The 18,408-nt window shown below is 39.4% G+C and overlaps 1 protein-coding gene across 2 annotated transcripts; it reads right to left on the reverse strand.

Annotated features, from left to right (window-relative positions):
- Window positions 1–957: 957 nt before the first annotated feature.
- On the reverse strand, window positions 958–16,438 carry myg1 (myg1 exonuclease). Of its 2 annotated transcripts, XM_020609204.1 has the most exons (8): window positions 16,075–16,438; window positions 15,242–15,354; window positions 11,287–11,446; window positions 10,009–10,158; window positions 8,845–8,967; window positions 8,038–8,219; window positions 1,221–1,451; window positions 958–1,118 (listed from the first exon to the last, which is right to left on the reverse strand). In XM_020609204.1, exons 1-7 carry the CDS (start codon window positions 16,357–16,359, stop codon window positions 1,262–1,264), a joined length of 1,203 nt encoding a protein of 400 aa, XP_020464860.1. In that variant the 5' UTR covers window positions 16,360–16,438; the 3' UTR covers window positions 958–1,118; window positions 1,221–1,261. The 2 variants fall into 2 exon arrangements, with proteins under 2 accessions (XP_020464860.1, XP_020464780.1); XM_020609124.1 differs by having other exon boundaries at window positions 958–1,451.
- Between the last annotated feature and the right edge of the window lie 1,970 nt (window positions 16,439–18,408).

Raw genomic sequence — 18,408 nt, forward strand, 5'->3', positions numbered from 1 at the left:
CAGCTGAAAGGAAAGTAACTCGCTGTTGAGACTTCACACTAAATATAGGTTGGATGATACTTTAAGGGCTTTTCTCTAACAATTTGTGTATTATCTGTATACATTCTCTGATTTAGAGGCATGTAATGTTTTTATTTTTAAGCAGGCCTCACTGAGCATAAAAAGAGTGTTGCAATTAAGACAGACAAAGAAAGTAAAAGAGTGACAAAGAATTGGAGAATTACCAGTCTGCACTACTGAACACAATGAATGACATGAGGGAAAAAAAGCAGAACACCAATAACAGCTGCAAGTAAAAACACATGAATTATTGTTTTCCAATGCTGCAGCATTTGCACAGTGACACAGGCTCTGATGGATATGAAATGCATGGCAATGAAATTATAGAGTAACACGATATGTGCAATAAGGAAGGTGTAAAAGGTAGAGCTGAGGGGAGAAAATGTGGAGTATTCATGAGAAGATTCAAGGCACATCCTCTTACTTTAATACAGGGGAAACTGACTGTTCAGCTCGTCCCACTGCTGGTCACCTTGTTGTGACACTGGCTGGCATAACGACCGCCTCTTTGTAGTGTTAGGGAAATAAATTTTTTAGAATGAATCCGGCCGGCTGCCATAACGACCGCCTCTTTGTAGTGTTAGGGAACTAAATTTTTTAGAATGAATCCGGCCTCATTATTGACACTTTGATCTTAGAGCCAGCGGATGTAGCCTCTGTATCTCTTTGTAGCGCTACAGTTAATGTCAGCATGCTGGAAATCAAAGGATGAACCATTGTCCAGGTGTCTATATAAATCGATCCTTGAAAGGTAAGGCCATGGGATTCACAGGCTTTGAAGATGTCACAGTTAGTCAGACAGATGGCGGCAAATTATCTCAGGCGATGGTGAAAAACCAAGAACAAAAACAATTGTTTTATTGTTGGATTTAACCTAATTCTGACATGTTGACAGAAGACCAGTACATATCTTTTATTGCAAATGAATATGACAACAAATACACATAAATACAGCCAGGGAGGAAAAGAATAACTTGAGTCAACACGACTGTTTCTGAACATAGTCATTTTGGAAATTGGTCCAAGGTTACTTGGCTGCATTTCCATACATCCCTGTACTGGCAATGTAGAAGAAAACAACATTAACCCTGACTGGCATGTACAAGCTGCAAGCTGGCAAACTAACATTTTAATCCCTGCTGTTCCTTCTAAAGACTGACCTGGAGAACAAACTGTGCTGTTGCCAGTCCTGTCTGATCATTCAGCTGCTTCCATTTGCAGGGGACTGGACGGCAGCCTGCAGGGTCCTCCGTGCCATCTCCAGGGCTCCTTCCTGGGTCTTGTTCCCACCAAGGAACCCGCCAGCATGGACGAAGATGCAACCCTTAATCCCGCTGAGCTCCGACAGTGCTTCATCTCGAACACCACGCCACTCTTCTGGCAGGGGCAGCCTGGGACAGGAAGACAGAAGGGCATGTTGGCTTACAGATGGATGCTATGTGGTCTGCTGAACACTTCCCCTTGACACAAATAATACTGCAAAGAACACAGTGCTGTACAAGTCTGGACAAGCAGAAAAACAGCAAGTACAGCAAATAGAATATAAACAAAAGAGCAAAGTAAACTAAATAAAGATGCAACATTAGGTCAACTGACAGAAAATTAATAACTTAATAAATAATAGGAAACTCTGTGACTGGTCAATTGTCAGAGTCAAATTTGCTGGTTCAAGCCGCTCAAATGTGAAAAACTGCTTCTCTTCTGTGTCTTATATAGTAACAAATTGAGTATCTTTGGATTTTGAAGCAATATAAACATGTGACCTTGCGATTTAGGTTTTCTGAAAACCAATTAACTGACAAAATGAACAGCAAAATAATTGATAATGAAAATAATTAAGTTGCAGTGTGAACACAAAACTGGCAAAACAAAGGCATTATAAAGTGTGAATTACATTATTTCCTCCTATTTCTGCATGGCTCTGCACAAACACTACACTGCGCTTTTCAGATTTCATGAGCAGAAAGATGTGAGGTAAACTGCTCCCATCAAAGGCAAACTGTAGTAACCTTAGCACACAGTGCCACTACAATCACTATCAGGAAACAGACCTATAAAAACCTGCTTTATACTTGTACAGTAATGGCTGCAGATCGGCTCAATGGTTGGAGAACCATGGGGCAGCAGCAGAGTCAACAGGCAATCTTACAAAGCAGGGAAAAGATTGCTTCTGTGAGCTCGACAAAGTGTCTCTGGGTGATGTATACACAGGCTGAAATTTCGTAAAAACTGATATGATGCGTGTAATGCTCATTTACCGCCCACTGTGTGCAGAATACACCTCTGTCTACAGCCAAAAGAGATCATTTAAAACACATAACCAGTTCATTTATGAGTGCAAGAGCGTGCACATCATTCTTGCCCTGATGAGGTTATTATGACCATTGCCTCACACTGCAGTTCTTCTCTAAGTACTGATATACTTAGTAATGTTTTATTCTGCTTTCATTGATTCATCTCTTCATCACCATAACCTTAAACTGCTTCTGAAATAGACTTTAAATATTTTAAAAACTCACTAAATCTGCTAAAAGCTTCACATTTCTAATTGTCACGCCAAACTCAGGCTCCTCTGTTTCTGTCTCATGCTCGATGAATTCTGGAAGTGTACAACCTGTCAAAAATAAAGTGACGTTTGTCAAATACCGCTGCGGTTTGAAAGAAGTACAGTGTTTTCTCTTGTTCTCGATTCTGAAAGGTCCATTTCACAGACATTCTGCTTTCCTTTGAATATTAATTACCACTCTCTATAACATCCCCAAAAAATTGTAATATTCAGAGAGTGACACACTTCACAGATGCAAACGTGACCCATTATGTCAAATGATTCACATGCACTGCCGCCATCTCATCCCTCATATCTTATATCCCTACTACAACTGTCAACCTGGAGAAGAGAGCATGGCAAACTCCTAATCCCTATTAAATGAATCAACCAATCAATAGCTCCACAGTATAGCTAGAAAACAAGCACCAAGGAAAGGTCAACAGGAAAGGCATAGGAGGGGGTATTACTGTTGTTTACAGACCAGGAAGTTCTGAGTCTCAGGATGTCTGGTCTAAGTAGAGTTTATAGCCACACAGGTTTTAGCAAATTACTCTTTTCATAGGAAGACTCCACACCCCGATGCCTTTACTGTACCACAATACTGATATTGAGATAATTAGATATACAGGAGATAATAGGTTACTGAAAAATAAAAACTACAGTGGTGTGAAAAAGTATTTGCCCCCTTACTGATTTCTTATCTTTTTGCATGTTTGTCACACTGTAATGTTTCAGATCATCAAACAAATTTATATATTAGTCAAAGATAACACAAGTAAACACATCATGCAGTTTTTAAATGAAGGTTTTTATTATTAAGGGAAAACAAAATCCAAAACTACAAAGCCCTGTGTGAATAAGTGTTTGCCCCCTAAACCTAATAACTGGTTGGGCCACCCTTAGCAGCAACAACTGCAATCAAGCGTTTTCGATAACTTGCCATGAGTCTGCCACAGCGCTGTGGAGGAATTTTGGCCCACTCATCTTGGCAGAATTGTTGTAAGTCAGCCACATTGGAAGGTTTTCGGGCATGAACTGCCTTTTTAAGGTCATGCCACAGCATCTCAATTGGATTCAGGTCAGGACTTTGACTAGGCCACTCCAAAGTCTTCATGTTGTTTTTCTTCAGCCATTCAGAAGTGGACTTGCTGGTGTGCTTTGGATCATTGTCCTGCTGCAGAACCCAAGTTCGCTTCAGCTTGAGGTCACAAACGGATGGCCGGACATTCTCCTTCAGGATATTTTGGTACACAGCAGAATTCATGGTTCCACTTATCACAGCATGTCTTCCAGGGCCTGAAGCAGCAAAACAGCCCCAGACCATCACACTACCACCACCATATTTTACTGTTGGTATGATGTTCTTTTTCTGAAATGCGGTGTTACATATACGCCACACATAATGGGACACACACCTTCCAAAAAGTTCAACTTTTGTCTCGTCTGTCCACAGAGTATTATCCCAAAAGTCTTGGGGATCATCAAGATGTTTTCTGGCAAAACTGAGACGAGCCTTTATGTTCTTTTTGCTCAGCAGTGGTTTTCGTCTTGGAACTCTGCCATGCAAACCATTTTTGCCCAGTCTCTTTCTTATGGTGGAGTCATGAACACTCACCTTAACTGAGGCAAGTGAGGCCTGCAGTTCTTTGGATGTTGTTGTGGGGTCTTTTGTGACCTCTTGGATGAGTTGTCGCTGCGCTCTTGGGGTAATTTTGGTCGGCCGGCCACTCCTGGGAAGGTTCTCCACTGTTCCATGTTTTCGCCATTTGTGGATAATGGCTCTCACTGTGGTTCGCTGCAGTCCCAAAGCTTTAGAAATGGCTTTATAACCTTTTCCAAACTGATAGAGCTCAATTATTCTCTTTCTCATTTGGTTTTGAATTTCTTTGGATCTCGGCATGATGTCTAGCTTTTGAGGATCTTTTGGTCTACTTCACTTTGTCAGGCAGGTCCTATTTAAGTGATTTCTTGATTGCGAACAGGTGTGGCAGTAATCAGGCCTGGGTGTGGCTAGAGAAATTGAACTCAGGTGCGATAAACCAGTGTTTTGACAGGGGGGCAAACACTTGTTCACACAGGGCTATATAGTTTTGGATTTTGTTTTCCCTTAATAATAAAAACCTTCATTTAAAAACTGCATGATGTGTTTACTTGTGTTATCTTTGACTAATATTTAAATTTGTTTGATGATCTGAAACATTACAGTGTGACAAACATGCAAAAAGATAAGAAATCAGTAAGGGGGCAAATACTTTTTCACACCACTGTACATCTGTTTTGTGATGTTGTACAGTGTCTCAGCCCTGTGCAAGTCTTCCTGTCCAAGACGACAAGACATACTGTATATATATATGAATATGCAGGGGTAGTGAATCCTCCTGCAGCTTTCTCACTCATAATTCACTGATGCCATCTCTGTGGTACAAATCTGACACATTTCTCAACTTCTGATTTCAACATCGGCCATACAAGTGAGTTATATTCTCACCACAGTCCCTCAACTAGATAAAAAAACTATACCACACAGACTAGATCTGAAACCATTAAGTCTTTAGTCTAGTGATAAAAAAAAAAAAATCATAGTTGATGGATCAATATTTATAATTTAGCATGCAAAAATGTCCAATATTCTGGAGTTTCACCTTCTCATTGTTAAGGATTTGCAGCTTTACTTCCATTGATGTGGTAAATTATTGAATATCTTAATCTTTTGAAATGTCTGTCAAACATTTGAAGAGATTACCTACGGCTTTGGAAATTGCGATGAGTATTTTTCACTATTTTCTGACTAATGTGCAGCCCTAATACAGAGGCACAGCGGATAACGGTGACAGCAGCCGGTGCACACTTCCATAAATAGAGGTATATGTTCTGGTATTGCTGTCCACCTACAGTATTACCCTATACAGCACATCTCCAAGGAAAGACTGCTTTCGTTCCCTATCTTCCTTCTCCCGGCTCACACTTCCTTAGCAATGTGATGCTGATAAATATAGACCTTTTTTTACCCCCCTGGCGCAGAAGCAGGGACACAGGTGATAACAACACTCCTTTCGCAGAGCCGGCACATACATACTGGGAGGAAGCAGACCACCCAGAGAAAGAGCCATCTGGAGCTATGTTTTTTTTATCCATCTCATGTGCAATTGTTCTCATGACGCTCCACACCAAGCAAGATTGCATTAAATTAAATTTTTGAAGTTGTCTGTGACCAAAAACAGGTGTGAGTCTTTGTAAAGCTTTTTGAACGCCTTACCGCCTGATGAGATTCTGCAGCGGAGTGTGGGAAAAATGTTTCGTGGAGAAATGGAGGGAGGAGCAAATGGTGTAAAAGGTGAGAGTGAGATAAGGGAAGAGGGTGGATGAGGGAGGAGAGGAGGAGTGGGAAGGAATAAAACAGGGGAAAAGGTGATGATATAGAAGAGGCAATTATAGGAAAGAGATAGAAATACTGAAGAGACAGAGAGGAGTGGAGCTCACGGAAAGAGGTGAAAATAGAAGCAGTTCCTGGTCCGATAAGGCCTGAATCAAAAAGCTGTTGATGTGTCTTTGGGCATGATGTGCTCAGGGGGCCCCCTACTGCTGACTAGCAACCCAGAATATCAAACCTAGAAACATAAGAGCATATACTGATCAAGGAAACAAGACACTGACAAGAAAACATGACAAAGAAGCAAGCCTTGATGCAGGAAAAGCCTGGAGCACATCTCCATGGTCATACACTGATGACCATGGAGATGGTAATTATCAGACAACACACCAGCTAAAGGACCAGTGGGGGATACTGATGACATCATCAGAGCAGAACTGTGGGTCAAAGCACAAGTGTGTCCTCAGGTAAACAGTTCCCCTCCAGATGTAACACAGACCAGATGGGTGTTAATCATCTGACAAATTCACACAGTGTCTTTGACTTGTCATGTAAGGAAGCAAGAATACTAATGTGATTTAATGAGCACAGATGAGACACATTTCATTTAAGTGCCAGGTTTGAAGGTTCAAGAACTCACTGTTCCAGGAAAAACAAGAAAAGGTGAAACATTTATAGATGCAACCAAGAATAAACAACCCTTGTATCCTGCAACACCTTCTAGTTACATGAATAAATAAATAAAATAAATCTATGAAAACATGTCAACCGACAGTCAAAGTTTAATGATGCATCTACGTGATTCCTGAAATCATAATATCAAGCTTACCAATTTTACTAAATATAAATTCAATTTTCTTCCTGCAGCAGCAAAACACCCCTACAACAAGATGGACCCACCTCCCGCTCGACTGGAGAGTGTTTTGCTTGTTTGAATTATCTTTCTTATACCAGACATTCCCTACAAGTCCACAGAGTTCCAGTTTAGTCTCATTCAAACTCCCAGAACTCAACAAAACTAACCAAATTTTTCTTGCATGTTCATGTTGACTATTTATGTGCTTTTTGGTCAAGAATGTCATGTGGCAGGTTTTCCAGGCATTAAGTTTTTAGTTGTTTAGTGCTTTTCTTATAGTCTGCACTGATACGTTTGGTCCTACCTTCATTACGTTCAACACAATATACATTAAAGTGCTAAGTACCAAAGGCATCAATGGACACAGCTACTGTACTTAACTTCTGAGTGGTCTAAATCATATTCATATTCTGAGCGGGCTGTGAGCAGACAATGATTTATGTTTCACTAAAGAGACTCTGTTGTTCAATAGAGCATGAACTGCCAATCCTTATTATCCAAAATTCATTAAAACTGATCTTCATAAAAATGCTGTAATTAAAAGTGTCTATCAAACTGCCAAACCAGCTTGTTCTGCATATGTGCCAGTTTGGTTGCTGTATTTGAAGCAGAGGCTCTAATCGACATGAGGAAAACAAAAACAGAAACAGTGAAATGACAGAGGTAACATGGAAAAAGGGCTCAGGTGGTTTTGTTTGGCGTTGGGTGTCTTTAAATCCCTTCAAACTCATAGAAAACAACTGCCTATACTAAAAGATTAGTCTCATCCTACAAACAATTATACTGTAGCCAAAGTAACTCTCTCACCGGAAGACATCAACCTTCCATGAACAGTTGTCAAATGGTCTGATAAGCATGAAATGTAAATCATATGCCGCGGTTCTTCTCTGTCACTAAAGCTCAGCTCAATTCAACACATCTGGGAGATTCAGGGTATGTGCCTGTCACTAAGTTTTCCACAAATGTTTAAAAAGAAATCATGTCTGGGAGAATTTATTGTGTGTGAGAGTCAGTGTCACAACATCCCTGTGAGCTGTGCATGCTTGATTTCCACCTGTGGTGCTCTCTTCATCCATGAGATCACACACTGTACCTCATGAAGCAGAAACAACATTTAAATAACCTTTAATAAATAAAATCTAACTAAAAATAAGTCCTAGTTGTAGCTCTTGTATTTAGACTTTAAAAAAAACAAAAAATCACCTGTTCTGGAAGGTGTGGAGCCCGGCGGGGACACACTGGACCCTCCAATGTCCGTTGAGGTCTGAATAAAGAACAAATTTAATGGTTGTCTCCACCTGGAGCGCCTTCTCCAGGGCAAACAGATGCTCCTTCCAGGGACACCCACCCTGGGAGAACGACACTATCTCCCCACTGGGATCCACCTGGAGACCAGATGAAACCAGGAAATTAGGGGTTACTAATGTGCAAGCACAAAGAGTGGAGCCCCTCAGGTTTAGTAGAGAGAGAACTATTAAAGCTATCTGTGTAACTTACGATTAAAAAAAAAAAAAGGGCAAAGAATAATAAAAACCTAAACATAAAAATGAAACACAGGTATCAAGTATAAAAACCATGTGGCCCCCAATTCCTTTCCCTCCATGCTAGAGCACAGACAAAAATCTAAACTGAAAGAATGGCATTAACTGTCAATGAAAAGAAAAGAATTAGTGAAAAACAAATAAAACATCACTGAAAATAACAAAAAAACTGTTCTGGCTCCACAATAAGCTACAATCTCTCAGTTCATCGAGAGCAACACAGAAATACAGGGTAAGGTTTGCTCCTATTAAATATACTGTATTGTTTGGTTTCATTTACAGTAAATTGTTAATATAATGTACATTGATATTGTTTGATTCATACGAGAAAATCTAAGTTGACAGCACTAATGCATTATAAACTGTTTCATTGCTTACATCGCTAATGATTAAATAATCTTGACAGCCTCAGAATTATAGTGCAATACAAAGAAATAGAAAGTACACATTAGACTGGACAGTCTCGTACCTGATACCTCTCCTTAATGGCTTTCTCCACCACCACACGAGCTGGCAACCAGGAGGACTGATAAAAATCCAGGCGGTCCAGGAACTCCTCCCCAACCATCTTCATAGCCTTCCTGAAGCCCTCCTGGTGAAAACCAATATTATTTACACCTTTTGTTATTATGACACCACCTTGGAATTTTAATAGTTGGATGTCACATCCTTCTCCAACCTGAGACTGACCTCCCTGTCTCATCATCTTATGAGCAGAAACCCAAGAGAGCATGACAAAGAAAGAGAGTCATACACATACAGACACTTCAGTTTGCTATCTGGTTGAAAGGGCTGAGTTTTAACGGTCACAGATGGAGACGATGAAAACCCATTAGGCCTAGGTTTTTCAATTACCACACACGGCCACTGTTGAGAGTGCACCACATCAGTGTAACCAAACTGCCAAACATTTTCAACACAAATGTTTCCTCACTCCCTGATGTCTCAGAGCTGTCTCACTTAGCAGTGTGAGTGCGAGCGGGAAAACTGAAGGAAAGTGCCCGGACATGAATTATAATGAGCTGAATTGAAATGTGTAAAAAAAAAAAACAGGGCAGCAATTCTACTGAGGCAGCTGCAAATGATGGGGGGAAAAAAGGCTGCCATAGTCAACATGCACATATGCAAAGCCAGGCTACAGGTATCCCATGAGAGTCTGCAGAAAATAGGTGCTGCTTCCCCACAGACATTCGCCTCCTGTACTGCTGAGAGAGAAAAGTCACACTACACCATTTCTGAATCTGCACAGCTGTAAAAGTGTCCTCTGAACGGCTGCACTGCCTTGCACCTGTCGTGTTCACCACAACATTCTTATGTTTTTGCACAACACTGACATGCAATGTATCACAATTACAGTTGATACTGTGAACATGTTTACAGATTCAGCAGATACAGATCACCATTATCATTCATCTGGAATCATGTTTGTGGCCACCTGGAAAATGTAGGTCAATATTGACTCTCCCTTAGCTCTTTAGAGAATTATATGTCTCTTTATCTGCTAAATGCACCTGTGTTTACCAGCTGGTCGCCAACAGTGTCTGCAAATATATAACAAATGTTATGCCTCAGGCCAGCCTGTGCAATAAGTGTGGATATATTTATTGTTGTGCATTCACTCACACACACTTACCTCAGTGTCTTGACTCCTGCTGTTCCACCGTGGGTTCAGGTGGCCAACACGTGCACTCAGCGTGCTGGTGATGGCGTAGCGGGGCTCCTCATCACACTGTGAAATGCCATTGTCTATAGCATCCACTTCCTCCACAAAGTTCTCATATAGCTGCAAGAAAAGAGACACATGACAGAAGAGGTGATGAACCTATAATGATGAGGGCATCAGCTGTTTTATGGTTATGTTTATTTTTTAAAATAACCACTGGCTGGCTTTATTATTTTTTTTTATGTCAGTGTAGGCAGAGAGGACTTTCAGGAGAGAGAAATATACTGGAATTACATTATCCCAATTGAAACCCATTTGGTCACAGTGTGTGGGCAGTTACTGAAGGCTAAAGTGCACGGCTGGGTCATTAAACCAAATGGAATAGCCAAAATGCTACTATTTTACAGTTCACTGGCAAAACACAAAATTTCCCACTACATCAGAAGGTCAGCTGCCAAAGAGTTGACATTTTAAAGGTGGCTTACAAGTGGAGCTTAGCTTTGGGGCAAAAACAGAGGTTCAGTTTGTCTAGACTAGCAGAGGTCGGGGCGTGCAGCTTTCTAAAATAAATAAATGTTCAAGCCATGAGTAAAAGGATCACTCTGAACTGATGCATCACAAGGACAAGGACAATGCAAATTAATTGTGCTAATATTTATAGTGAACTAAGATTCAGCTGGTTTAATATACCAAAGGTTTGGCGTACTGAGGCCTGCTGCTGGCCAGGCTGTTCATGAGTCTATCATATGCAAACCACAATGCAGGATGTCCATGGCAGGACACGGCAGCAGAAGCTGCTGCTCTGCTACTGGGAAAATGTTTGGCATTTTAATAAGACTAAGGCTGAAATGTTTGGAAAGAACACAAAGTGCTGTGTCTGATATACAAAGGGCCCTGTTAACACAGTAAAGACATGAAAGTTTATAACTGTGTTATTATCTTAAGCATATTGGGTTTGTCTCCTTAGGTGAAGATCAGATCACCAATTAATAAAGATAACTGGTTAATTCCAGAGGGTTTCTATATTTTCCTTTGATGTGATATCTATGCAGAGAAGCCATCTTTCCTTTTGACCTCTTAACAGACTTTTCTTCCATCTGTCTCCCAGCTCCCTGTGAAAATTCTCTGTTTAGATTCAATGTGCCAGACAAAGTAATATTTTGACATGAGTGATGCAGTGACAAACATCTGTTTCCAATCAATGGTAATTCACTGGCTGCAATAAATCTGCCGTGCTTCTGCTCTCACCTTGTCATAGAGGACCTCCAGCTGCATGTCGTCCTCCTTCAGCTGCGTCAGCTGGGACAGCAACCGACGACCGAAGTACAGGTAGACCAGGCCGGCGGAGCTGAGCTTAGTCACCCACGGTTTTTCTGGGCGCAAGCTGTGGAAGCTCTCTGCAAAAGTCCTGAACATGGAAGAAAGAGGCCAGTCTGTTAGCTGGGTGCACCAGAAACAGTATTCTTTTTAATGCCAAGATAATATGTACTCAGAGTGGATATAAAAAGAATCATGAGCCAGTAAAAGACTTTAATGTGGAATTGGTTTATCAGAATTAAATTAAGACTGCAATTATTGTCACTGTCAATTAAGCCAGTGACTGTTTCTGCAGTTAATTCATTAATCATTTTGTTTATAAAACTGAGAAATAGTGATAAATGCCCTTCACATCACAATGTTTTCAAATGTGTTCCAAAGTGTGGTTTCCATTTGTACCGATTTAAGATTAGAAAACTTTTCTGTGAAACCAGTTCACATCTTAACAAATTTAGCAGTGAAGATAAATTACTAACAATTTATTTTCTTATGTAATAATAATAATAATTTAAAAATGTATTAAGCCAACTGTGATGATCAGCTTGTATGTAGACAAGGAGTCATAGCATCATTCTTGTATGACAGAAAGACCCAATTAAAGCAAACAGAAGACAGCTTACATCGTTTTGAAAAACTGAAAAGCACTTCATAGACTTTAATGAGTAGGCTTCTGACATTCAATACTTAGGCCAAAGCCTTGTGACTAAACTGTAGTGTTTAAACTCTCTAAGAGACTATAGACATTTTTTCACAATAACTGGCATCTTCAGATATACTGTATACTATGCACCACCGGATGATGCATCAGACATCAATAAAACGGACTTCCATAAATATTCTCCTCAGCTTCAGAGAGTGAGACTGCATTGACTGCAGACATAAAGCATGCTCAGGCGTGTTTGTAAGTGTATGCACAAACAAATAAAAGCCACCGGAGACCTCTCCTCAGCCGCTGCTGGCCATTTCATTCACGCTTAATTAGGATGCTTGGGCAGCAGCACAGCAGAAGAGGAATGAGTGACATGCTAGGGAGGATGGGGGGTAATCACAGCCATTACAGCTCTAATTGGCCAAGCTGAGGCATTTCTATGCTGATTATCAGAAGATGGGAATAAATGAGGGAAGGAAAGTGAGTGAAATGGAGAAGAGCTGAAAAGGACAGCCTTGCCAAAGATAAGCCATCAAAGAGTTTCTGTGAAATCAAACATGCTTACATCGCTCTATTATTTACAGCACCAAAATAAATCAAAGTTAATCACTGAAGAGGACTATAAAAACAAAGAGTGGGACATATTTAGGTGAAAATTAAATTTAACCAAGCACTGACTAAACATCTTTAATATATAATGCACTACAGTTTCCATACTGCACAACTTTTTCTGATCACACTACATCATTAGAATTAATGGCCTTATTTCATACTGTTTACTGTGTCATCACGATCTTTCTCCTACTTGAAAAGTTACAAGAAATGCCAGCACATGATTTTAGAAAGACTTGTGAACAATTCCACATGCAGCACTCAGTGCTGCTAGATTAAACATGGCATTAAACAGGGTGCATACAGTATAAACATTTTAATTATTTTGTGTATACATGTTCAGTTGAACTTGCATTTATTTTTTTTTTTTGAAGATGGGAAGATGACCCTTGCTGTGTCTATGAATCCTGCTTTGCTGATCCGCATACTTTTAAATTATGTTACAACACAAAACTGCGTAAAAAAAAGATTGAACTATTTTATTTCTCTACTGATGGACATTCATAATTGCGCCACAATAGTATATTTTCTTACTTTTATTTTTCTTCTGAGTGCAGTGAGTGCATTTCGAGTATGAGCATCCACAAACCTAATCCCTTCCAGATCTGACCTGCTGTGCTTTATTAACTTTCAGCCAGTGTTTGGGGAACATTTCTCCTGCCTCCACTTCTTGCAGCCATTCTTTTCTCTGCTTAAGAAATGTTTGAAATTTCTAAAAGAACTTTTACATATCTGCAGCAGTTTGTAGATGTTGTTTTATGAGGGAAAAAAAAGATTCGTAAAAAAGCTTTTTGTCTTTAGGCTTCAATTTGCGGGGACAGTATTTGTAATCATATGGTTTATTTTGTAAAGTTTGGATGAAAAAGTAGCAAAGATCCCCTATTAACTGTCCTTGGTCTTCCTTTAGAAAAAAATAATTCAACATTTTGGGAAATACACTTGTTTGCTTTTTAGCCAAAAATTCTATGAGAAAATATCACATGGTATATCGATATAATCCTCTTAAGTGTCCATTCAATATGAAGTTAAGCTAGGAATCTCAGCACTCCAGCTTCATACTGAACTGTGATATCTTATCTGTCTCTCAACAAGACAAATAAGCATACTTCCCTAAATGTCAAACTGTTCCTTTAATGGCTTAATTTCATGCTATAATTTTACATTTCTAAATGTGATGTATCGGTTTTGCTGTCAAATTCATCTGTACATTGTCACTATTTTTAAAAAGTGTTACTGAAATGAGGACTTGCCCTCTTGTCTTTCTAGCCAGCTCCTTCTCCACCTTCCTCCAGCACCAAAAAACCATCCCTGCTATCACTACCCCCTTGTTCCCATCCGCGCACATGAGTGACAGCCACATTCTCCTGTGACCCCTGACAGTGTGAACCAACAGCAGGGGGCCATTCTACTGACAGAGAGCTAATTATCACTAACCACCTGCCAGGAAAAGAACCCTGGCATATCTTTATCACCATGGTCATTAAAGAAGTCTTTGATTATCATCAGGACATTAAGCTTACAAGACACCTGCAACGGCCTGATTACTCACCGTGACGAGACTTTGAGCAAACGCAATCATTCCTAAGGAACTTTGGCAGGAAATTTAACAAAACACACAGCGCTTGTTCCTTCTTGATTCGTGCAATCAGGGTGATTCAAGGATGTCAGAGCAGGAGTCACATAGAAATTTAAGTTCTCATCCTCTGACCTACACTTTGATTTCTGGGACGACACAAAATAAGCAAAAGCTCTAAAATCCAGTTTGATTTCCAAGTCTAGACTTTAGGAAGCCATGATGTGGTCAAGAAGAAGATGAAGAAGATGTGAATTTAAATCCATGCATGAAAAGGGCAATGCGTACAGATCTATCATTACCTGTGTGATCCTACGCTTTGGAATTAACACAGGCCTCACAACAAACACTCCATTATTCTCATTGTTTAAATGAAACAAATTAAAGTCCAACTGATACTGGATTTCTGAGGCTGGTACTATTATTAATATTTCAGAGTTTATAAAACCTTATATAATGATATATTTCCTGATAACCATTATTTTGTATTAATCAATAACAGAAACAAATTCCAATAGGAATCACTTCAATTTGTGGACTACTACACTCTACATTTGAAAAAATGTCTGAAGCCTTCTGTCGAAGAACTACGCAAAGGCAACAATGTTTCTAAATTCCCTTTTGATTAGCCTAATTGTTTAGTAATGTAATAAAAAGCCTGAGGTAACATTTTCATAGCGCTGCAACTAACAATTACTTTCTTGATTATCATTGTCTATAAAATGTCAAAAAATAGTGAAAAATATCCACTGCTCACTTTCTCAGAGTCTAAAATGGTGTTTTCAAATGTCTGCTTGTCTGTTGGCGAGTCCAAAACCCAAACGTATTCTGTTAACACTGAGAAAAGAGAAAAGCAGCATATCCTCACATTTGAGAAGCTAGAACTGTGACAAAAAGTGACAAAAGTAATTGCCAAATGTCTATTTAACTTTAAAATATTCGTTTCAACTATCATTGATACTTATACAAAAAGCTAAAATTAGTTGGTAACATCTCTAATAAACAGAGGACAGTTTTTGCAAACATTAGGACAGATTAAAGAAGTAAAAGACCTCTGGTGATGGTCATAGCGGTGGGTCTTTGGGTCAAACTCTCCACCCACATCTACAACAATGTCACACTCTTCCAACTGGGCCTGGTCCCTGGTCCGAATGATTTCAGCATCCTGTGCAATTAATAGAAAGATTTGCAGATCTGTATTTATCATTAAGCATCCTGTAAAGGGGAAAAGAACATTTCAGGAAATAACACCTGGATGTCATGTATAGATCATATAGTGTATGTTTACTAGGATAAACCTTCTCAAACCAGAATTATTTTCTGTAGATGAATAATAAACGTCATGTTCTCTTCACCGGATAACTGCAGACACATCTGATGTTGCATTTACATTACTGATATAGACAACGTGGTACAGACAAATCAATGGCATTGTAGTTCAACTGTCCCACAAGGATTTTATCAACCCCCTCTTACTGTGTTTTATTGATTAAATATAAACAGATTTTCTTAAATGTAGTTAAAATTTTGATTCCATCAACATTACAAGATTTGAAGCTCCATTTGTTTAGTCAATAAGTCACTTTAAAAAGCCTTCTACCCTTAAAGGAGGATGTAGGAACCATTGTGGTGTAGTACTGAAATTTTTATAGCTCTGTTTCGTTTTTCAGGGACATCCATCTATCTATACAGCAGCACCCCCATTGGGTTTGTTATAACATGACATGGGACCCAAAGTAAACAAATATACGCTTTCACTGTGTGGTTTTAGCAGTAGCCTATTTTTAAAAGTTAAGCAAGTTAGAAGACAGTAAGCAGCAGCAGTTAAGGGAACAATAAACTCTAGCACCTTCCATCAACCCCCACTGAAGTTTACTGAACTTACCTTGTACTCAGGCAACTGACGGAGGAGAAAACAGGCCAGAACCTCGTCACAATGAAAGGTGCCGTTATGAGTTCCGATCTTTTTAACCGTCATATTTTCTGTGCAGAGTTTCTTGGGATGACTTGACATATATCGTGGCTCTATGCAAACAGCATCTACACAGAGCAAACCGCAGTTAGCTTGTGACTTTAACAGTCGTAAAACGTTTGCTGGTTTGCTTACACTTAGTAAAGACGGGATTTTTGTTAGACTGAGTGCTACAACACGAACACGAACACTCCACATTCAAATAGAAATCTACACGAGATGCATGGGTGACGGACAGATTTCACAGTCGGACCGGATATGGTGCGTCTATTTTGTAAATCCGGAGGAACCACTGACTGTATATAAACCTAGTCGAAGAATATTGGGTGCAATGCAGGCTCAGTATTTAACAGCCAGGTGGTGCTGTGGGCCAATCATTCTGCTGAACTGCTCTGCCTTGATCTCGTTACCAGTTCACTTGGCATGTTGACAGCTCTATTTCAATGTAATGAACTCGATAAACATTGATTTGAGGGGGGCTTCCATTTTCTTGAAAGGTAGGGTATAGGGTTTCTCTTGAAAAGGACTTTCAAAAGTCAATGGCCAAGCTCCATCTAGTTTTTAATCTGATCGCCTTTTGTTTCCTTCAAAACAGCAAATGTGGTAAAAACAAAGTTTGAAGATTTTAGAAAATGTGTCTTATAGGGCCACGATGCACTGCTGAAAGAAGTGGCCAACATTTAGATCAGGATTGAGCCTTTGAAACTTGCCAATAGGGAGAGAAATGTTTCAGATCATTTCCCTTGGCTGATAAAACACAAAGTTTTTAGAATCACCATTTAACTCTTAAGAAATCAATTCATGAATAGTTTCATTTTCACCTGTATTTATATTCTCAGTTTTAGACTGTTACAGAAACCTTTAGTGCTCATGCATAGTATCATTGTAAAGATAATAATCTGGAGCCTCATTCTGTGTGTTTTTCTTATTCCTAGTCCTACCACAACTAAGCTAGTACTCTTAGACCCAAAGGGGTTAAATTATGAATGAACTCTTTTATGATAATGCCACTTAATTGAAACAATATTTATTATTTTGCTTAGGAAGGTACAGCTCTTTTATTTGGCTGATTTGTTTTCATTTGTTAAAGGAAAAGAATACTTGAAGACTAAAATTAAGTGAAATTACTTATACCAACCCATTTTCAACATCTTATTCCCATAGATCAAATGAGTAAATACATTATAGCTCTTTTGCATTTGTCAGTGGGCTTTATAGCCCTTGATCAGCACCATGGACAGCGCACTGCACTGACACAACAGGCCAAACTTTTCTTCTGATGTTGCACAATGGATCTTGCTTTTATATTATTGACTTGTTTTTGAAAGAACAACCTTTTTTTACTTGTCATTTACGCTATATCATATCTTTACATTCTCTGTGTGCCATCACTTGCTTTGTAGTTTGTTAAGAAGTAGAATAATTGGCCTCTGGACTTTATCAGAATTAATGACTCTTAAAACAGCTAATATATGATCCAGTCAAGTGGGTAATTAGCATAATTGTGTATAATTGGTGACTGGTATGCCTCTGGAATACAAATTTAGGAAACAATGCCAGAACCTCCTTTTATGCTGCATATATTAGGCAAATGTAGGATCATGTCATCTTATGTGTGTTGACAGGCCACTGCTGGACATCTAGCTGAAAAATGCAAAGATGGAAGAAAAAAAATCAAACATATTTAGAATTTAAGGTAAATATGAGAAGTCATAAGATGATTATATTGGTAATAAGTGAAAATAACTATTATTATTATTATGATTGTGAGGCCATCACAAGCCAATAACACTGAGAACCACTAGGTTATACAAACAAATACAGGAAACCCTAAAACAAAAAGTATTTGAGATATCCAGTCACACACACACACATTTTTGTTTTACCTGGGGGGGTACTGTAGCTACTCCCTTTTCCCAAAAATCACATGAGTCACACTCACAGGCAAACTGGTAATAAACCACCCTGAAGATAACATTCATCAGCCATTCTCCTACATCACTGACCAACCAGCGCTGTGTCAGTCAGCACACCTGCCACCCATTGGCTCAACCCATACCATGAGATACAGTTCTGGGTGGTGACCAAGTCACATCACACTGCTTGTGCTTTTCCCTGCTGCTTCCAGTTTTACATGCAACAATGATGGGAAATTACGCTGCCTGAGCTTTCCTTAAAAGGAAGCGCAAAGCAGAGTTCAATCAAAACGTAACTATAGGGAACGTGTACATCACATTCCCCTGTTAT

Source organism: Monopterus albus, unplaced genomic scaffold (genome assembly GCF_001952655.1).
Source record: "Monopterus albus unplaced genomic scaffold, M_albus_1.0 scaffold1.1, whole genome shotgun sequence".
Lineage (NCBI taxonomy): Eukaryota > Metazoa > Chordata > Actinopteri > Synbranchiformes > Synbranchidae > Monopterus > Monopterus albus.

Bases quoted from the DNA above. Each gene is read 5' to 3' on its own strand.
- myg1 (XM_020609204.1), bottom strand. From the start codon at position 16,359: ATGTGGAGTGTTCGTGTTCGTGTTGTAGCACTCAGTCTAACAAAAATC. The intron at 15,355-16,074 runs GTAAGTTCAGTA...TTAATTGCACAG, and splicing joins GTCAGTTGCCTGAGTACAAG to GATGCTGAAATCATTCGGAC. The intron at 8,968-10,008 runs GTAAGTGTGTGT...GGTTTTCACCAG, and splicing joins GCAGGAGTCAAGACACTGAG to GAGGGCTTCAGGAAGGCTAT.